The sequence below is a fragment of the Syngnathus typhle genome, linkage group LG15 (assembly GCF_033458585.1).
Source record: "Syngnathus typhle isolate RoL2023-S1 ecotype Sweden linkage group LG15, RoL_Styp_1.0, whole genome shotgun sequence".
Taxonomy (NCBI): Eukaryota; Metazoa; Chordata; class Actinopteri; order Syngnathiformes; family Syngnathidae; genus Syngnathus; species Syngnathus typhle.
In genome coordinates this window covers 10,295,141-10,316,501 of record NC_083752.1, presented here as the reverse complement: position 1 = coordinate 10,316,501, position 21,361 = coordinate 10,295,141, and the positions used below count along the sequence as shown (strand labels likewise).

General features: G+C 50.2%; 2 protein-coding genes across 8 annotated transcripts in view; one reads left to right on the top strand and one right to left on the bottom strand.

Moving 5' to 3' along the window:
* mcama (melanoma cell adhesion molecule a) overlaps positions 1-12,541 on the top strand; it is a 17,420-nt gene extending 4,879 nt beyond the window's left edge. The window contains exons 2-16 of one of the 7 annotated variants that reach the window (XM_061300162.1): positions 7,903-8,036; positions 8,169-8,397; positions 8,482-8,552; positions 8,618-8,705; positions 8,776-8,955; positions 9,058-9,185; positions 9,466-9,607; positions 9,695-9,810; positions 9,973-10,114; positions 10,187-10,317; positions 10,387-10,528; positions 10,887-10,922; positions 11,357-11,486; positions 11,567-11,690; positions 11,774-12,541. In XM_061300162.1, the coding sequence (XP_061156146.1) occupies positions 7,903-8,036; positions 8,169-8,397; positions 8,482-8,552; positions 8,618-8,705; positions 8,776-8,955; positions 9,058-9,185; positions 9,466-9,607; positions 9,695-9,810; positions 9,973-10,114; positions 10,187-10,317; positions 10,387-10,528; positions 10,887-10,922; positions 11,357-11,486; positions 11,567-11,690; positions 11,774-11,776 (1,796 nt within the window). In that variant the 3' untranslated portion in view covers positions 11,777-12,541. The other 6 variants (XM_061300161.1, XM_061300164.1, XM_061300163.1 and 3 more) reach the window with 6 other exon arrangements.
* A 1,506-nt stretch (positions 12,542-14,047) lies between these two features.
* Positions 14,048-21,323, bottom strand: LOC133167896 (E3 ubiquitin-protein ligase CBL-like). Its single transcript, XM_061298995.1, has 16 exons — positions 20,701-21,323; positions 19,918-20,165; positions 18,583-18,729; positions 18,342-18,498; positions 18,150-18,271; positions 17,934-18,071; positions 17,702-17,789; positions 17,499-17,630; positions 17,171-17,383; positions 16,844-16,960; positions 16,485-16,747; positions 16,245-16,412; positions 15,917-16,014; positions 15,669-15,836; positions 15,083-15,400; positions 14,048-14,425 (listed from the first exon to the last, which is right to left on the bottom strand). Exons 1-15 carry the CDS (start codon positions 20,842-20,844, stop codon positions 15,123-15,125), a joined length of 2,481 nt encoding a protein of 826 aa, XP_061154979.1. The 5' UTR covers positions 20,845-21,323; the 3' UTR covers positions 14,048-14,425; positions 15,083-15,122.
* Positions 21,324-21,361: the final 38 nt, after the last annotated feature.

Sequence of the window (21,361 nt, the reverse complement as noted above, 5' to 3'; positions counted from 1 at the left end):
TTTTGCCAGGACGCTTGTTGAGAGTTCAAGTTGGACAGCCAGACGCTCGTGCTTCTCTGACACTCCCAAAAACAGCAACGTCCCGTCAAAGGAGCCTTGTGAGAAACACAAAGGTCGTTGGCAAATGTGGCCATCTGCGTGTGACGCCCATTCATATTGGGGGGGCTCTCTCTTGGGCCATCGCCACCCAATTTTTGGTAAAAGTGCCAGAGCAACAACAGCGACGACAAAAGCCCACCTTGTGCGCTCCAGCGGCAGCTGTGCACATCTAACGCCTTGGATTGCTGCGCGAGGCGCACGTCTCATGTTACACGGAAACCGACACCGCAATAGTTGCGGGGACCTTCCCGCCTTTTGGGAGCCGTGACTCCCCTGGCTTCGATCTTCGATGCTTCTCTTGTGCCCCTCTTGTGCCTTTTGGGGGGCTGTTTGGCTTGCTCAAAATGTTCTCCAAAGGCCTGGTGCCAGAGGTGTGAAAGGTGACCTCCGTAGCATGATGTCAGTAGCCAAGAGTTTCACTTCCAGCTTCAAGTCACCCCTCCGGTAACGGATATATGAGAGCAGGCGCGTTTCTAGTCAGGACAAAGCCGATGCCGCTGATACGTCTCGGCGTCATTTGCTCGGGGCGTCACCTTTGTTCCAAGGAACGACAAGTCGTCTGATGGGGATGTTGCTGTCTGACCGGCGTGAACACGGAGACCTTGTAAAAGTCTATTTACTTCGTATTTGGCAGCTGGAAGTATCGAGTATCTGCGATTTCGGTAACAAAATCGGAAGTCAAACATTTTGGGTGACAGAAGAGCCATGAAGAACCAATCATGATAGCCAACTGTAAAGTAGCACTCGCCATCGATTGAGTATTTGGACTCAATGGCGTTTAATCCGAAGAAGCTGTCATTGAAAATGACCACGATTGGAAAGTTGTGTGACTCCGCTGCGATGTTGGGTGCGCTGCCAGGCACCCGCCTGCCCACGCACTCGTTACCGCACCAGCGTCAGCATCTGTTGGCAAATTCGAAACCAGGCCAGCTCCAGCGCCGACTTTGAAGTCCAAAAGACCTTTTTTACACGGGCAGCACATGAATATTCACTCCGAGCCCGTTTTGCTATTGCGCTAATGAGCTTCATCCCGCCCTCACCGCAAACTGTGCAGCCATCCGCCGCCTTTCCTCATGTTGTCGTTCCTTTTTTCCCTAGAGGGCTAATCTCTTTAAGTATCTCACTGGATCGCATAACTAAGAGCGCCGGTGAAAGAATTTGCAGCTGTTGATTTACAATTACTGCATGCTGTCTCTCGTCTTACACGCCATGCTTAAAAATTAGAGTGGCTCTAAAGTTCAACCCATTTGCAGTTCAACCAAAATTGCCAAGAACCAGTTTTGTACAAGATGTCACAATCAGGATTTATATGGGCGGACGGGACTTTTCGGGTCATTTAGCGCCCACTGGGCACGGCCGGTGTCTTTTGAAAAGGTGTCTGATGAAAGCTGGTATGCAATCCACCTTAGCGTCGGGAGTCTGCCTTTGGCCCCCCCTCCGATTGAAGCACGGAGAGACAAGCAGAGGAGCTCGTCAGTGAGCACTGCAAAGCACGCCCTGAGTTCCGCTCATATAATATACATTGGTATTGATCAAGCAGATCCCATGCAGAGGGAGCTACATTTCATAAATCAACAGATGATGTTTTCATAACTCGTCTCGTCCTTACAGTGATGAAATGTATGTTAACTGAATCCAAAGTCAATATTTTTCAAATGCTTGGCCAACTAAACGTACTGTAAACCAGACTGTGACTCAGCAAGGCCCCCTTAAGACTCACAACGCTGCAGGCTTCAGGTTGGCATCTGCTGCCCAGCGGAGGCCCGGAACACTGATTTCAATCCTCCAAGGCGCCATTGTGCAGATGGCCGAAAGCGCAATGGCATTGCAAAGGGCCGCAAACAAGATGGAGTCTTGCTCACTGTTACTGCTTTTCAGGGACATTTGTTTGTTGGGTCAACTATTTGTGGGTGTGCGGGCAAGAGGCGGCCCTTAGCGCCGGCGTGCTTTGCGCCATGACCGCCTGCCCGCCGGTGGTGTTTGCACAACAATTGGAAGAAAATGTCAACAAACGTTGGATTTGTTCACGGGAGTTCTCCGCTTGCTTTTTGGTCTGCCGGATCGGATTTATCAAGCCAATCATGAGCTCGTTTGAAAGCACCGTTTCCGTGTCTTTGAAGGACTTTTGTACTCAACTGCGCCGGATTATTTTAATCTGACATGTCAAGAAATGTGGAGGTTTATCTGAGCTTGTCATCTCCATCGCAACCGAGGTGTGACCATCGTGGCGGTTGTGCTTTCAACTGGTAATTGTGCTGTTGAATTGGGCATGGCCGTCTGCGGGCGGGGTGGGGGGGGGAGTCGCCCGCTCCCTCATTATCGCAGCAGTGCGTCCGATTGCTACGATTTTCTCTTTGACATCAAGCATCTTGGCTGGGGGAAGGTGTGGCATCAGAGTTTTGATCCCGCCGAAACCCCTGGTGTCTGGCCGACGGGATCAAAGGGATGGGCCCGTGGCGGGCCAGCGGCCTGCCAGTGGCCTTTGTTTGGCACAGGATCCATTACTTCGTGTAAGTTTTTCATGTCACGCCACCTATATGCAATTGACAACGCTCCGGACCCAAAGGGGGTCACGGATCTGAAATTGCATAAGGAGCTGCCTGTGAGGAGATCTCTCGCACTCGCTTATCCCTCACTCTTGTCTGCCAAAGAAGAGTGGACTTGCTCGCTCCTCGAAAACCGTCACTGCGGGAACGCACCTCCGGGAGATTTGTGCTTCATTGTGCTCCCGAAAACTCTGCTCTGCTTAGCTCTGCGCATGTGTGTGTGTGCGCGCGCGTCCTCGCTTTGATGTCAGACTGCGCTTTGTCCGTCCGGCAGGTGTTAAAGCGTGTGGAGGACCTCCTGCTTTTTTTCCTTTGCACGGTCTGATGGAGCTTCTCTTGGTGGCCCACCTCCCCAAAGTCTAGAAGTTCACTTTACTCGATGTCCGAATGTCAATCAGCCAACGTGTGCTTTCATGCCGAAGTTAACTTTGCTCGGCATCCGGATGTCGATCAGCCAAAGTGTGCTTTCATGCCAAGCATGACATCACGTGAAACTCTCGAGCCGGCCAGCGAGGACGGTCGTGTCCCCCTAACGATGACTTGCCAGATTTGTGTTTTTCCAGCAGTTGGCCTTTGACCCTGGCACAGATGAGCTCGCACAGGCTCCTATTCAGTTTACCGTTTTTTTCCATGTATAATGCGCCCCCATGTATAATACGCACCCTAAAAATGGCATGTCAATGCTGGAAAAAAGCCTGTACCCATGTATAATACGCACCCAAATTTATTTATTTATTTATTTATTTTTAAAGTCCCAATGATCGTCACACACGCATCTAGGTGTGGTGAAATTTGTCCTCTACATTTGACCCATCCCCGTGTGATTTTGATCCATCCCCTGGGGGAGAGGGGAGCAGTGAGCAGCAGCGGCGCCGCGCTCGGGAATCATTTGGTGATCTAACCCTCCAATTCCAACCCTTAATCCTGAGTGCCAAGCAGGGAGGCAATGGGTCCCATTTTTATAGTCTTTGGTATGGTCTTAACTAGGCTGGATGTATTTTTTTTGTTGGCGTTGATTTCTCCGACTGCCCGTAAAAGCACCACCGCAATTAGTTAGGTTAAAATGAAAAGTGCGGACATGTGAAAAAGGCGGCTCTGTATGGGAGAGAAGTTGAAGAGGAATAAAAACACCCTTAGAAACCAAAACTTGCCCCTCGTCGTAACTCTGAGCCGCAACAAATGTTTCGGATTTGTGTAGGGTACATTGTGACAGCAAACGAGCAGGTGATCGAGCGAGCGTCTGATACGAGAGCATTGCGTTCGTATGGAGCGTGCTTGAAGTGAACAGCAGAGACAAAAGGAACAAGGCAAAGTGTTGTGAAATAAAATATTACCTGTAATACGCATTTTGTTATTTGCTGATTGTATTAAACTATCACATTCATTGTCAGTCAAGAAGAGAAGAGGACTATTTGCATCGGATCCATAGTGCGCATGCACAGTGATACTGCCTCCGTATGACGTCCAGTCCGCGATGGAGATTAAAAAACAAACAATATTTGACAATAACACAGGTTTCTGTTCGGGTCTTTGGTAATGTCACCCGGTCTTTTTGTTCCACGTCTTTGTCGGTCAGTCCTGTTGTTGGTTTTGTTAGTTATGTTAGTTTACCAAGTCTGTGTTTTGAGTTCCTCCAATGAACCCTGGTCCAAGCTGCACTTGGTCGCCCTGCTCCTTTCCACACTCCATCCGTGACAAGATTTTCTTCAAAAATTGTTGTACCATGATTTTCTTCTTCCAAAAAAAAAATTTTAAATAAAAAAAAAAAATTAAAAAAGAATTGTACCCATGTATAATCCGCATTATACCAGCTCAGTGGCCTAGTGGTAGAGTGTCCGCCCTGAGGCTGGAAGGTTGTGGGTTCAAACCCCGGCCGGGTCATACCAAAGACTATAAAAATGGGACCCATTGCCTCCCTGCTTGGCACTCAGCATTAAGGGTTGGAATTGGGGGGTTAGATCACCAACTGATTCCCGAGCGCGGCACCGCTGCTGCTCACTGCTCCCCTCTCCCCCAGGGGATGGATTAAAATCACACGGGGATGGGTTAAATGCAGAGGACAAATTTCACCACACCCAGGTGTGTGTGTGACGATCATTGGGACTTTAATCTTAATCTTTACATGGGTACAAAAAAAAATTATTATTTTTTTTCAAATTTTATTTTATTTTTTTAAGTCCCAATGATCGTCACACACGCAGGGAGGCAATGGGTCCCATTTTTATAGTCTTTGGTATGGTCTTAACTAGGCTGGATGTAATTTTTTTTGTTGGCGTTGATTTCTCCGACTGCCTGTAAACGCACCACCGCGCTCCGTGCGCGCACGGGAAAGACGCGTGCGGACGTGAAAAAGGCGGCTCTGTATGGGAGAGACGTCGAAGAGGAATAAAAACACCCTTGGAAACCAAAACTTGCCCCTCGTCGCGTGTGCGTGTGTGCGCGTAAGTGCGGTTGCGTGACCGCACCAAATTAAGCTCCCTGCGCAGTGCGCACTGAGGTCCACTTAAATTTTAGAAAGTACATCAGGACTTTAAAAATATCTTCTAAATTTCAGCGACGACTCTGTCACAATAATGCTACCAGCGCGGTGCAGTTGGGCGGTCGGCGGCGCGCTACGGTTGAGCGTTCTCTCTCGCGCTCTCTCTCTCTCGCTCTCTCTCGCTCTCGCACTTACGCGCACACACGCACACGCGACGATGGGCAAGTTTTGGTTTCCAAGGGTGTTTTTATCCCTCTTCAACGTCTCTCCCATACAGAGCCGCCTTTTTCACGTCCGCACACGTCTTTCCCGTGCGCGCACGGAGCGCGGTGGTGCGTTTACGGGCAGTCGGAGAAATCAACGCCAACAAAAAAAATTACATCCAGCCTAGTTAAGACCATACCAAAGACTATAAAAATGGGACCCATTGCCTCCCTGCGTGTGTGACGATCATTGGGACTTAAAAAAAAATAATAAAAAAAATCAATAATAAAAAATAAAAAATTCATAAAAATTGGGTGCGTATTATACATGGGTACAGGCTTTTTTCCAGCATCAGCATGCCATTTTTAGGGTGCGTATTATACATGGGGGCGCACTATACACGGAAAAAAACGGTAAACGGTATTTGGAATCCACTTTCAGCTTTCTTTTCATAAACGGTGCAAATTATTTTGGTTTGGGAGCAATGAATGATGACGTTGATGATTGGAGGCTGGCTGCTGCTGGGCTTCACATAACACTCAGCGTTTTGCTCTTTCATTTGCAATTGATCAATATTGGATAAAGACTTCTTACTTGGAGGTGTTGTTTTTGTCTGAGTCCCTCGATAGCAAATTCGTTTTGGGTCGTCGTCGTAATTTCCTTATTGCCTGCTTATTGGTGTCGTATTTCCTTGATGTGACTCTGCGTCGACTTCATTTTGGCTTTAGCACCGTTCCGGTCAGCACGCGCAACCTTTGCAATCATCTAAGATTGATTTTGTGTAAGCTGTGAATTCTTCACCTTAGCCTTTCGACGGCCTCTGGCTTCCTCAAAGGTCTGTTGTGAAAGGCCACATTGTGCGTCGCCGGCGTGTCTTCTCTCGTGTGCTGATAAGCAGTCTAACGACGGGACCGATCCTGTCAGCGCATTCAAATCATCGTCTTTGTTGCTGTTTTTTTTTGTTTTATGATGAATCAGGCAAGTCACTGTCAAGAATGCTCACACACAGGTGAGACTTTTGGTCGTCAGAGTCCGTAGATCACGGCCCGTGCGCACTTGCCACATAAAAGCACAATGGGAAGTGATAAGAAGCAGACCCAGTTTGACTAAATCCTCGACAACCCCCCAGCGCTAAGCGGATTAGCCCAAAAGTTAGAGCAATGCGGCCCCAAAGAGCAACAATATTTTCTGTGCAAATATATTTTGTCATTTTTGGGGTTGACTGAAAAAAAAACAGCTTGAGCGCACCGCACCGTGAACTGTTTTTCACCTCTCGTCTTGCGGTTGGCGTGAGTCTTTTTTTCTGTGCGGAGGCATGTGGTCCACCCAGATGGGGGGGGGGGGACAATGGCTCAGCCGTTGTCTTTGAGAAATGCTTGGCTGAGCGCCCAACGCGGAGGAAGGGTGGGCAGGTGGGCGGGAGAAAAGGGGGACAGAACTGGGGGCATGGCGAGCCAGACGAGGGCAACTGGGCGTCTCTCTTCATGCTTGCTCTGCTTTAGCAAAAGCGCAAAACGTCGAAGGACCCCAAGGTCCAGCTCTTGTCGCTTGGCTTTGTCCAACGGCGGTGGCTGAGTACTTTCGGAGCATTAAGACAGAGGCATAAAAAAATTAATAAAAAAAAGATGTCGCCGCAACCAGTCGTGAGGTATTACCGTTTTTTTCCATGTATAGTGCGCAAAATTTAACTAATTTATTGTCCTAAAATCTGGGGTGCGCATTATACATGGGTACAAAAAAAAAAATTTTTTTTTTTTTTTTTTTTTTTTTTTTTAAAATCCGGATATCATACGGAGGCCGCCATTACAGATGCGCTTTCTTCTCTGCTGTTCACTTCAAACACGCTCCATACGAACACAATGCTCTCGTATCAGACGCTTGCTAGATCACCTGCTCGTATGCAGTCAGAATGTACCCTACACAAATCCGAAACATTTCTTCGCTATTGAGTATGTTAGCGCATGCGCAGTGATACTGACCGGCAGAATAACATCCGGTTGTTCCCAAAGATGATCTTTTTTCTGAAATAATTTTACGTTCACGGACTTAAGTAGGAGTCAAAATTTGGGTGCGTACTACTATACATGGGTACAGGCTTTTTTCCAGCATCAACATGCCATTTTTAGGGTGCGTATTATACATGGGGGCGCATTATACACGGAAAAAAACGGTAGTTAAAAAACAGGCTCTTTGATTAATGGAAATAAATCAAGGAGTTTGATCCGGCAAGCGCAAGTGGAGCGCAAGAGTTTCTCTCCTCCAGCCAGCCAGATTTTGTGGGCCAAATTAATTTCTTAACTGCGTGTGAAATCAGAGCAGCCAACATGGCTGGAGAACAACTTGGCTCAGCGATTTGACAGTCCTGTGTCGCCTTTTTTGGCCTGAATTTTGGCCATCGTGTCCGGGAAACTGTTTTTGAGGCCAAGACGTGTCTGTCGGCTAGATGGAAGGAAGCCAGACCGAAAAGTACAGAGAACGGACAGGAAGCTTTTTCTTTGTTCTGCTTCTGTTCTCATCGGTCTCGTGCACCCCCCCCCCAAACGGCGCTTAGGGATGTTTTGTGTGTATTTTCAGTGTGCGCTCGAGTGGAGGTGAGCATGCAGGAGACGGTGGAGGTGTACCTGGGTGACTCGGCCCACATCCCCTGCCAGTACAACTTCAGCCAAGCGGACAGCCTTCCAGAATTCGTCATGTTCCAGTGGTTTGTGGTGCGTGACCGCAAATTCCACATACGGTCGAGTGTTCCATTTTGCCTTGCTTCCAATGGATCGTCGTCCGCGTCGTCAGCGCGCGATTCCCGCATGAAAAGCACTTGTGACGTCCGCAACCGCCGTCCACAGAAAGACCGGGTCAGCAGCTCCCGCATGCGCATCTACTATGTCGATGAGAACGACGACGTGGCGGACGAGGGCACTGAGTTCAGCGCTCGCATCCGGGTGGTCGTGGACCGGCGTGCCACTCGCCTCACCGTCCAGGAAGTGCAGCTGTCCGACGAGCGGGACTTCATCTGCCAGGTGAACGGCGTGTCGGCCGGCGCCGCCGAGAGCAAGACACACCTCAGGGTCTTTGGTGAGGAAGCGCGGCGAAAGCGCCGACGTTGTCTGGCCACGCCTTGAGAACGCATGCAAAGTAACGTGCGTGCTTCCGCTCCAGCTCCTCCGGAGGCTCCGCTCATCCAGGGTGTCCTAGCCGGGATAAGCGTTAATGCCGAGGCGCCATCCGAGGTGAGTGGCTTTGGACTCCCACGCGAGACTAACCGCGCCAGACTAACTGGCGCCGCCACCTTTAGGTGGCCACCTGCGAGACCCGCAACGGTTTTCCCAAGGCCAACATCAGCTGGTACAAGGATAAGATGCCTCTGGTGCCTTTGGTGGGACGTAAGCCACGCCGTCGTTGGCGCGTTGGGGTTTGTAGTGCCCCGTCTCTGAGGTGGCCGCTTGTGATCAGGTGTGAATGTGCGGACTGTCTACACGGTGGAGTCGAGCGGCTTGTACTCGGTGCACAGCACGCTGGAGTACCGGGTGCTCAAGGAGGACAAGGATGCCAACTTCTCCTGCGAGGTCAGCTTCTCGGTGCCCAGCGCCATCAGGACCGTTGAGTCCGCCGCTGTCGGCGTTACCATTCACTGTGAGTCCACGCATAAGCGAGTTGGAATTGCCATCAACACACTCAGACCCTTCACACACTCGCCGAAGTGAGACTTTGCAAGCATGTGTGTGTGTGCCACAGACCCAGCCACCATGGTGGAGCTGTGGAGGGAGTCACCCAAGGGCTTGATCAAGGAGGGCGACACTGTGTTGCTGCGTTGCCACGGCGATGGCAACCCCTCACCGACCTTCAATTTCAGCAGAGAACGAGTAAGAATGAGAAGGGGAGGGGGGCTTGTTTTCTGTCCAAAAATTCTCCCAAGAGAGCTGGGCTGTGATCTCTGCTCTGCCCATTGGTGCGAAACCCGTTAATGCCTGGCACGCCGCACTCCATCCAGCTCAAGTGCTAGCCCACAAGCTAACTTTGAGCTAGCGGCCTCAGCCTGGAAATGCAGCCAATTCCGAAGAGTGGCTGCTCTTTGGCAAAGAGCTTCCCGATGCAAAGTCCACTTCTTGGTTTGAGGGGACCACTTATCAATGTTTGCGGCAGGAGCCTGGTGCGGAGGAGGACTTGGACAGTAACGGCAACGTCCTGATGCTGTGGGCGGTGTCACGCACGGACCGTGGCCTCTACCGCTGTCAACCCCAGGACAGCACCAAGCTCAAAGGAGAGGTGGAGCTCAAAGTGCATTGTGAGGACACACACACATGCACGCATGTGCACACACACACACACACAGGATCCACTTGACAAATCCTCCGTGCTGATGCGTGTTCAGACCTGGACCCCGCCGTGGTGGTGCCTAAAGAAGCTGAGGCCATGTTCAAAGGGGAAGATCTGACCGCATCGTGCAACGCTCTGTGCTCCCTGAAAACATCGACTGTCTGGTACAAGGTTTGTAAGCCCAAGTTTCGAAGTAGTGCCCGGGCGGGCGGCTTGGGGCTTCACTCGAGCACCTGACGCGGCAGGGGCCAGCAGTCCGAAAAGCCAAGCCAGACTGGAACATGACGTGTGGTGCTGAAGTGTGTCAAAACTATGAACTGAATGTGCAAGCAGGGCGGCCAGATAGTAGGTGTGGGAAACACGCTCCGTCTCCAGGACGCCACCTACGAGACGGCCGGAGAGTACGTGTGCGAGGTGAGCGTTCCCGACTTGCCCACCTTGCACACCAGCGGCTCCATCCACATCGTCGTCCACGGTCAGTCCCCACCCCAAAGAAAAAAAGTCCTGCGCCACGTGAGCTAGTGTGTCATACCTCTCTGCTGCGCAGGCGCTCCGCAGTTAGTGGGCGAGGAACGGGAGGTGCACCTGGACGAGGCGCTAGGCAGGACGCTCAACCTGAGTTGCGAGGCCCGCGGCCACCCTGCGCCCACCATTGCGTGGATTTTCGACGGCGGCCCGGTGACTCACCGCTGCTTTTGCTGCTGCCGCGACAGCAGCGGGCCGCTGACCTGCGCTTTGCCAACGCAGATGTGGCGCGAGGTGTTAAGCGAGTCCGGTGACCACGCTACCCGCAGCGTGGTGAGTGTCGCTGTCAACTCGGACATTGGCGTCGCATGCAACGCCTCCAATCGCTTCGGTGCTGACGTCAGAGCTTTTAGCATCAAAGCCGGTAAGCCCAATATTACGAGATGGGGTGCGTGAGCAAATCAAAAGTACTTTTGCCACATCAAAGTCGAACCGTGTCTTGTCCGAAAGGCGAGTTGCTTTGTAGACATTGTAATTGCCTATTGATGCCACAAGAGGGCAGCCAATTGTCTTTAAGTCAAACTCAGTTCACCTTCGCAAGCAAGATGATGCACGATGGCAGCAAAGCACTAACCTTTGCCCTATTGAAGCTCCTCAATTCACTTCATCCTCGTTGTTTGGCACCAAAGGAATACTTCGACGCTTTTGGCCTGAGTACGAACGCAGGTGTTTGTGTGTGTATGAAGTAGCGTGTAAAAGTGTGTTGTTCTACTTGTTCGCAGTTCCTCTGGTCACCTCCGGCGTGCCCTTCTCTTCTGGTAAGATGATTGTTTGCTTGCCTACTGGCTCATTTCATGGCCGCCTCACCAAACACTGTCTGTCTTCCTCCGCCTCCTCCTCCTCGTTTGACAGCAAAAGGCTTTGAGGACCCGCTCCATGCCTTATTGATGATCTCGAGCTCTCGTTGCGGGACTCTCGCCTGAGGGTGGATTAAATATTCTCTTTTGCATCGAGAGAACATGGCGGGCCTTTGAATGACCGGGTGAAAATTCTCACTCATTACAGTATCGAAGCAGCGTGCCATCTGCTTGCACGTTTTTTCGCGAACTAAACAACATTCTGTCACATTTGTATTGCCAAGTTGATTTTAGTTGCTCACCCGCAGTCAGCAGTTGATGTTCACGAATAAAAATCCAAGTACCTTTTTGTTGCCCCCGTGCGTCGAATCGCTTGTCCTTGTGCCTTTGTGTAGCGGAGGGGGGCCGCGTGATCATCGTGGTGGTACTCCCGTGCCTACTGTTGCTGGCTGTCCTGGGCAGTGCGCTCTACTTCCTGCACAAGAAGGGCAAGATCCCGTGCGGGCGCTCGGGAAAGCAGGACATGTGAGTGGTGCCCGTCTTGGGCCACACGCACCCGGCCGCCCTTTGTGAAATGTCTCCTCCCCCCCAACCAACGCCAGCAGCTCCCAGGAGAAGAGCGCCAAAGATGACATTGTGCTGGAGATGAAGAACAACGCAGAGGCCAAGACCGAGGACACGGTGCTCCTCAAGGCTGTCAATGTCGACAAAAACGGCACAAACGGACAGGTAAATTTTGCCACCGCTGCGGAACAATCAAGTTATGAGGACAAAATGGTGAGGATGTGCTTGAACGTTCTGGCATTTTCCAGTGAAGGTATCGGCGGTGGAGGAGCTCATCAGCAGAGACTCCAATCACACAGTCCTGTCATCAGACATTCTACACACACGCACGCACACACACACACACGCACACAGAACAAAAACACAACACAAACACATGGTTTGAGTCAGTGTTTTTTATTTTGTAAAAGTACTGTTTGCTGTTTGTTTCATTATCGCTTTGCTGTCAAAGTGTACATATGGTCTACATATTTTGTTATTTAAGATACACATTCACACAACTGCTGTTTCTCCTTTTCCCACTTCGTAAATATGCTAGTGGTCTGTTGCTGGGCAAATTTCAAAGAGGTTAGCAAGCTGCTTTGCCTGGTTTTGTTCATTCTGGAGACTTCTGCGGGATACACTGAATATGTCGCAGTTTTATAATGTGTGTTTTTTTTACCTGTTTGGCATGTTGTTCATACGTGTGCTCACATTGATATAACCGTGAGCCGAGACAGTTACAGTACTTTCGAAGTGAACATTTCAAATCCCGCTGGGCCCGTGTTGTGAGTGACATCTAGCGTTTTTATATTTGGGGGACTTTTCAGGAACAGTTTTTTTGTTTATTTGTTTTGTGTTGTGCTCTGCTGAGTTAGGGAAGACTCCGCACCACATTTTTGTAAATGAACACTTTTTCTTTTTTACTTTCTTTTTTCAAAAAAAAGTGTGTAAATTAACATGTGATTCGTTGATGCTTGTGTTTTATTAAACAATGTTTTTGCAAGAAAATGCCAATTAAAAAGTTTGTTAATATAGTTGTACTAGGTTCATCTTGTTTTTCCTTTTCAATTACTTCACTGGTTCTTCTATATCAAACAAATTGTTTTAAGTTTATTTACCTGACATGTTTCGGCGGGTTCTTCGTCAGAGTGTCACCGATGTGGTTGTGACGCATCTTTATCAGCTGATGGATGAAGGCGTGGCTCACCTGTCATCCATCAGCTGATAAAGACGCGTCACAACCACATCAGTGGCACTCTGATGAAGGCGCAAGAACCCGCCGAAACATGTCAGGTAAATAAACCTAAAACAATTTGTTAATATGTTTGCGCTTATCATGTCTGTCAGCGGCCAATTTAGAGGCCGGTGTGTGCTGATTTGCATTGAACACGATTTTAGATGAGAATGGTTCTTTCTGGACACTGCCATGTCACCAGTTGTAGCAGGCTGTGCATATTTGTGCAACCGCATCATCTCATTTTATAGTTAACTCTCTGTAAAACAAACCAAAAGGTTCTTTGAGTTGACAGCGAATCAACTGTCTATTCGTTTGTCACCTGTCAGTAAATTCCCTAAAGAAGAATAAAAGACAAATCGGAGCAACTCGGAAGAGAACTAACGTCTAATGGATATACAGTGCTGGCCGTGTTGGCACCCTCGCAATTCTGTTAGGTAATGCTCAATTTCTTCCAGAAAATGTTTGCAATTACAAATGATTTGGTATTATCATTTATTTTGCTTGCAATGAAAAAACAAAAGAGAATGGAAAAAGAGTCAATTCAATTGTCATTTTACACAAAACTCCAAAAATGGGACAGACTAAAGTATTGGCACCCTCAGCCTAATACTGGTTCAACCTTTAGGTGAAATAACTACTTCAAGTCTGGACTCATTGCTTTCCACTTTAGAAGTCTCCGGTGCTTTCTCTCAAATCATTTTCTAGTGCATTTTGAAGTGTACAAGCGGTATAGAAAATGGATGGATGGATGGACACTAAAGTCAAACAAAATGAACATTTTAATACCAAAGCATTTATAATTGCAATCATTTTCTGGGAGACCGTTGACTATTATCGACAGACTTGCTGGAGCGCCAATACTTTTGGCCAGCACTGTATTAGGGTTCTGTATACAACGGTTGGAATTCGAATCGAGTTGCGATTGTGCATTTAATGTGATAGTTTGTGCACTCGGGTGATGACGTCACCACAACTGGTGCACAGCTTCAGCGGGGGCCGTGAGCACTGTTGTTTGGAGGCGAAATTCTGGCTGCTTCCTACTAAGACGTTTTGCTTCCTCAAAAAAAAAAAAAAAAACGCTTTCTGAGAGCCCTTCACGCAGGGAAGACAGCCAACGAAGGGAATTGGATCGTTTGCTGCATGCTGCCGGCATAGGCGTTAATGCATTGTCATTTGACTGCGATGGCTAAAATGAATGTGGCTTGTATCATAGCTGTAGTGTGCATTAAAGATTTATATAGAACTCTTTACTGTGGATTAAATGAAACAAAAATGTGTTAGTGATGAAGCATACACACAAAGGTTTTAAAGAAAATACTGTTTAATTCAAAATCTTAATGGCTTGGGCATAAAAACATTGCAACACAACAAACACAAAGGATATTAAAAAGACAATAAATAAATCATACTTACATGATGATAAAGCAGCGAGACACTTTTTAGTAGGCAAGTTATCAAGAGAAAAGTTAAAATACTTATTTTTTTAGTGTACATATATTTAAGCATCTGTTTGAAGCGAGTCTTTCCGGCCTTGTAATGCTGGCTTGTTGTAGATGGCCAATGGAACAGGAGAGCGCGACAAGGGCGCTTAATTGTCGTTCTTAAAAGACAGAACAGTCTCAAGATGAACGATAAAGCATAGAGCTTAGCATCCGTCATGCAAGGTCCCTCAGCAGGCGCTCTAAAACAAAAAAAGGTACCACCTTCAAAACTCCTCCTTAAGGCATTAAATTTGACTTTTCATAACCTAAAGTCAATGTGCTACTACATCATCACAATTCTTTCCTACTAGCATGTGAAAGTATTGGAGTGTTAATCTCTTTTCGTATTAATAGCATGCACAACTATGAAAGGAACAAAGTCTTCCAAAACGGCGAGCAAACCTGCCAAAAGGCACAACTACAGACTTTATGTAACAGACATCTGACTGAGTAAACCCGCCGCCTCGTCGGGAGCGGAATGTGTCTGCTCTTGGGCATCTTTTGCTTTTTACTCCAAAGCGGTTGGAAGAGGCTCGACGCGAGGGCTTCACGCCTGCGTGGTTCAGCGCTTAAATGCCAAAGTCATTGTAGAACTGAGTTGACGCGTGCAACTCGGGATGTCAAAGTGAATCTGACGCCACAGTAACAAAGAAGCTACCATTTGGCTCCAAATGCTCGTCCGTTTTGAACCGCGATCGAGCGATTCGTTCGAGCTCCTTCTTTTTGGAACAAAGGCTCACTTGGGCAGCCGACGTTGGCAGCGTTGGCGCGGTCCCTCGGGGGTTGCGGCGCATGTTTTAAGAAACATTTGACGGGGCCAAGCAGGAAAAGATTCGGGGGGGGGGGGGGGGGCTCACCAAAGGCGTGGCGGCGTGGAGTGGGTCATGCGCGGCGGGATTATGTGGCGACGTGCGCCGCCGAGGGCACGGACACAAACTCTCGAAGGATGTTCTTGGCTGTCTCAAGGTTGTTCCGGGCAATCAGTAGTGCCTTCTGGATGTCCTGGATGGAGTAGCCCTGAGACATCAGGCACTCGATCTCACCGCTCAGCCACTCCGTGGGCCGCTCCGGCGAGGCCGCCTCACGGTTGGGCGGCCCAACCCGCCAGTCTGAGTTGGTGCGGCGTGGGAGAGGCTTGGGGGGGCGCTCGGGGTCTGCGCCGGCTGCGTACAAACCTGAGTGGGCAAAAAAGATGCTGGATGCTTGGCTCAGTACAAACGAGGCAAAAGCGAATGCAGCGTGAGCTCAGCGGGCTGAGGGAAAACTCCGAACTGGTCGGCCTGTCGTTAACCAAAAAGCTATATCTTATTTGCGACCATCCCATTGAAATTTGGTCGGACAAGGCTTTGTCCGAGAGCGCATTGGATGCGATTGTTGCCGTCTTGACAGAAGCGGCAAGAGGACGCGGCGCATAAAGGAGGTGCCGCTTCTGGCGCCGCGTACCGGCTTCGACGGCTCCGTCGATGCTGAGCGTGCCGAAGGCTTTGGAGGGACCGTCTGCCAGCGCCCGCCGGGCAGGTGCCGGCAGGCGGTCGTACTCATACGTGTCATCCAAGGGGCCGTCCGTGGACTTGGCCTGGTAGACGGCGGCGCAGGCGTGCTGAGGACACTCTGAAACAAACAAAATGCCACGTACGCAACTTGAAATGTGTCACTTCACACAGGAGAGGACGTCGAGAGGCCACATGTACCGTCATCGATGGGCTCGGCCGAAGCCGCCTGGGCCTGGATGTTGCACATGGCCTCATACACCTGAGGGTCCGCCGTGTCCACATTGTTGCCCTCGCCGCTGGAGACGCAGGTGAATAACAAAATGTTCAACTGGCCTCTTGTGCTACATTTTGGATATTCGAAACAATATTGAATTATGTAATCATTAGACTTCAAGAAACCCCACGACTCTAACTGTGGCGCCATCTTGTGGCTACACAAAATGTGAGGGGCCAACAGTTGTCGATTGTTTTCTACAAAAAGGTGAAAAAAAAAAAGCATCAATTGTTTGACTCGGTAGACAATCACCCGACTTCGCGGTAGTGGTTTGCTTGGCCAGGCGGCGGCGGCACCGACGAGCCGGTGATATTCCACGGCGCGCCCGATGCCGGGAGAGAGGTGGGACTCATGTACTCGTTCTCCTCGCTGTCGGTGGTCAACTTCTCCCTGCTGGACACGGCCGACGTCGGCAACGATCTGAACGAATGCAAATCCAAAACCTTTCTAGCAATAGATCTTCATCAAGTGGAAACGGTGACCATGGGGTACCTGGCGGCCAGGCAGTAGATGGCGTTGGTGGCCACCTGGGCCCTGCCTGCCTCGGAGGCAGCGGGCGCCTTGCAGACGGGTCGCGGCACCATGTAGTTGGTGGCCCAGGCCGGTGTGTCGGGCGTTGAGGGCAGGGGTCTCCTCTGTAGCCTGGGGTCCCCTGCTGCTGACGCCGAGTAGGGGCGCTCTGGGGGAGGCGGCGGTGGAAGCTCTCGGAGCGCCGGGGGCAACGGGAGGGGCTTGTCCCTGTGTGTGGCCCCCATCTGTTTGTGGCAGAAAAAGAGAAGGCTGGAAGGAATGCTCTTCTTAAATTTCAAGCTGCTGGGGGCACGGCTAATTACTACGGTTAGATACGAGACCTTAGCGCAGGCTCCTTGGACCAGCTGGCTGTGCAAGTTCGAGGGTCTCTGCTGAAGCAGGTCGAGCCGGGGCGGAACCGGAGGCAGCTGGGACACGGGAGACGCCGGGCGCTCCACCTAATTGCACCGTTCCATTCGAAAAGTGGGTCTTACAACGACATGTCCAGACCTCTGCCAACAGTAAGTGACCCCCAAGAGTCTTGACAAATGCCTACAGCTGCCATAAGATTGAGACAAAGAACTACTTTTGTCTAAAAGAAGCTCTTTATTTTACCTCAGCATGGCAGCTTGGCCTCAAAGTGCAAGACGACGGCGGCAAGGCATTACCTTGCTGCAGGCCAGCCTGCTCATGACGAGGTTCTGGTCTTCCAGACGCTCGTCGTCGTCCTCGTCGTTGGTGGCTGCCTCAGCACGGCCGGCCCCTCCTTGGAATCCAGTGAAAGCTCCTCCGCCGGCTTTGGGGTGAAAAGGGTCCACCACGATGGGCTCGGTGCCCTTGATCTCACAGCGGCAGAAGGGGCAGCCCTGACCCTCCGAATCCTAATATCGCATACAAATCGGTTAAGGGGAGATGTCTCAATGGCACCGCAGAGGCGCCACGTGCTCTGGTGGTTAAAACCTCCACGAGTCTTCTCGTGGGCGTCCTGTGTCTCACCTGCCAGGCGGTCAGACAGGAAGTGCACATCAGGTGCCGGCAGGGCTCTATCTTGACGTCCTTGTCGTTCTCGGCGCAGATTTTGCACAGCTGGAAGGTGGAGCCCATCTCGCAGTACAACTCGTACTGCTCCTATGAAACGGAGGAGCATGCACGTCGATGACACCGACTGCCTGCGACTCGTGTTATGGAGGGGGACTTACCTGGGTGACTTTGATGTGGTCTTGCGGGGAAGGTTCGCACAGGCCCGTTAGGTCTGGGTTCTGTGCGCGGCCATCTGGGAATAGGTAGCTGGGGGGAAAAAAAGCACACGGGAAGGAAGGCCAATCATTCCACAATGGACACCAGACGAATTGGCAATGTGCTGCCCGCCCCTTCTTGGCCACCGGGGGCAGCGCGGGCTTTAAGAAAAAGAGGTGGAAGCTGCCGACTCACAATCCCTCTCTGTAGCCGTCGATGAGCGCTTGGAACAAAGGCTTGTTATGAGGGATGGTCTGCAGAATGTTGCCGTCAGCTGTCACGTAGCCAATGGCCCACTGACCCAGCCGTGTACAGCTCAGCCTGAAGATGTAGCTGAGGAGGAGGAACAGCCAGCCAGTCAGTCAAGTGCATCTTCTGCTGGACGCCATTTTGAGAGGCTCAAGTTCTCACCTGCCGGGCTTGTGGATGAACCTGTGCAGTCGAGCCTTGACCTCGTCGTAGGTCAGGAAGGCCATGTAGCCCGGGTGCGTGACCGCAAGACTGTTCCAGTTCCTCAGCAGGGACGACCACGGCTGCACAAACACGCATATCCACTTAGGAACGGCCTGGGGGGGTGTCTCACCACTCTACGTCTCGTCAGACCTGAAAGAGCCTGGTGAAGATGTCAAACTCAAAGACGGAGATGCAGTCGTTGCAGGTGAGGTCGATGGTGGACTTGAGCGCCATGGCCTCCAGACCCGAGCCGATGGGGTGAAACTCATGCAGCGCCTGCCGGAAGGTCCTCCATGGCACGATGGTCCTGGGGGGAGGGCGGAGGGGTCGGTGGACACGTCCACCATCGCACCGCCTCGCCACGGTGACACTTCACGCGCGGCAAACTCACTTGTCCCCGAAGGAGCGCCTCCAAAACTCGGCAGCGTCGGCTTTGGTGATCCGGAAGTTGTCGCCCTGGAAGAGGCCGTTGGGGAAGATGGCTTTGAGCTCGGCCAGCATGTGACTGAAGATGAGCGATAGCTTGGTCAGGTTTCGCCTGAGGGGGAAGAAGACGGAAAAGGGCTCGATGATATCCGCCGGCCGGACCTCTCAAACCAATCGGACGGGATGAGTAGAGAAATCACGTGAGGAGGAAGGGAAGCACAGACTTTTGCTTTGTAATCACTTTGAGGACAAAGAAGGAAGTCTGCGTGTTCATCAGAGATGCTTGTTCTCGAACATCCATTCGCTCTTCTCGCCGCGTAGCGACACTCGCATGGGAAAACCTGACATTGCGTGTTGCTTCTTATTTTGCTTTAGATATCAGCTTCGCTCAAAGTGCAACATGCCAAAATCAGCCATTGCCGCAAATAGATAAAAGAAAAAAAAAACATGCAACCAAAAAAAAAACATGCAACCAAAAAAAAAAACATGCAACCAAAAAAAAAACATGCAACCAAAAAAAATAACTCCACCAAGCCCTCTCGAATTCAGAACAAAGGAATTTAACTGGATCGCCAACGGGGGAAAAATATACTCTATAACCAACAACTAGGGGTGTAACGATTCATCGATATAATGCTCTACGATTTGTTGGCATCGATGCTAAACGTAAACATCGATCTATATCGCCCGTTTTTGACCTCGGACATAAGACGCGACTTTATTTTGAAATCCAGTTCATTGTTGCTTGCTTCCTCTTTCCGGGAGCAGGGAGCAGTGCGCGGTGTTGTGTTGTGAGCAGAGCAGGCACGTGAAAGGGGCGCCGACAACTATGCGGCTCCTGGGTTGGTGCTATGGCTAGTGTCCAAGACGACGAGGAAATTCACTCCCTTTGAATTTCAAGTCATTCGTTTGGAAGCACTTTGTAATTTCCTAAATAAAGAGTTTGCAGTACCTTGTTGATTTTGCGTATAAATTGTTATAAATCTATATCGATCGTAGAGCACTATATCGTGATGTATCATGAATGAATCACAGCAGGCTTTAAGATATCGGCAAATATCGTATCGTGGTTCTTTGTATCGATATATCGTATCGTGACAAAACCCGCGATTTACACCCCGACCAACAACTATTCAGAGACTGTCAGCGCTAAAACTGGAATATGCAAATTAATATCTGACAGGCGAATGCTTCAGGCAGCTTATCGCTCTTTTGTTGTTGTTGTTGTTGAAATAGATCCCTAATTTGCATGTCTCAGAGCTTTTGTAGCTGTTGATAAAAACCAGAAGTGCACGCTCACCTGGGCTGGGAGTTCTCCTCGTACATCCTCTCCTTAGCCTCCTTGAACAAGCTCATGGTCTGTTTGGTCTTGTTGGTCAGGTTGTCCATGACCACGCGGAAATACTCGTTCTCGCCCAGCATGTCCATGCGGCTCTCGTAGCGCGACAGGACAGTGCGCAGGTGCTGGTAGGTGTCGGGCAGCAGGTCCAGGATGTACGGTGGGCTGTTCTTCAGCGCCACCTTGGGGTTCTGGCACAAGCGCACCACCTGCATCGAACCACAGTTATTATGATCCGTGCTGAATGGGGAGAGAGAAAACTTGAACAGAAAACAAAACATTTCAAAGTCCACTAGTTTAATGCTAACACACAATGCAAAACACCACAGACGGGCTACTACAACAAGCATCAATGCTCTGGTAGTTAACCCTTTACGAAACCGCTATTTCAACACAATCAAGCAACACGTGGACAGACAAAATGACTCTGGTGGCCAAATGCGTCACATTTCATTTGATCGTATTTTTACAACAGTGAAACGTTTTCTTTTCCAAATTATAAACGTATTACGACATTTCCTACTGCGTGTTCTATTGAACACTAGGACGAGTTCATGCAGTTTTCTTCATTTCACCGGAGAAACGAGTTGAGGTGAGCTGTCATTTGAATTCCGAGCGTCGTCAGCTCCTAAATCAGGGCACCATTGTATAAGGTAAAAGCGGTAACAACTCCCGAATTTTAATCCGTCAAGTGCGTTTTTTATATGGCCAATGTTTAACCCCGGCAGCAAGAAACGCGCTCACCTTATCCATTAACTTCCAGCATTTCTCCACCATTTTCTTGTCCACTGCGGCGGGCTGGTGGGGCTGCATGGGCTGCTGGTGGGGCTGAAAGGCGTCCTTCATCAAGCCGATGAGACCCGCGCCTCTCCTCGGGTTTCCGGCCATTAATTCGCTCGTTGACCGGGGGGGAATGACTCGTTGATGACTCGTCAACCTCGACCCCCTTTTTCAACGTACTTTCGGTACTAGCAACGCCTATCGCTATTGCTATCCGGCATTAACTCAAAGAAAGGGGAAGGAAAAGGCGCAGTGGAAACGATGTGATCGCAGCGCTGCTAGCTCCCGAGCTACATCGGAGGGGAGGTAGAGAAAAAGGCGAGAGCCAAACTGGACCCAATCACCGCCTAGTCGCGGTGTCGGCCGCTTAGCGACGACTTCTCCCGTCGAGTTGAAGCCGCCCCGCGGTGCCAGCCAATCTAATAATAAACTGACGGTGCGTTCTCCGGCCGTACAGAGCCGATCAACATGCAGGTTGCGAACGGGCGCAGCTTGCAGCCGACGAAAAGTCAGCCCCAAAGCCAGACCAGACACGGATATCCGGGTGACACTTCCAAAATAATAACGCGTGCATCGTTTAGATCAGCGCGCAAAGAGCACCCATGAAGAGTCGTCACGTGGCACA

Bases quoted from the DNA above. Each gene is read 5' to 3' on its own strand.
- LOC133167896 (XM_061298995.1), bottom strand. From the start codon at position 20,844: ATGGCCGGAAACCCGAGGAGAGGCGCGGGTCTCATCGGCTTGATGAAG. The intron at 16,015-16,244 runs GTGATTGTCTAC...CTGCGTCTCCAG, and splicing joins AACCACTACCGCGAAGTCGG to CGGCGAGGGCAACAATGTGG. The intron at 15,401-15,668 runs GTACGCGGCGCC...TTGCCCACTCAG, and splicing joins CGACGGAGCCGTCGAAGCCG to GTTTGTACGCAGCCGGCGCA.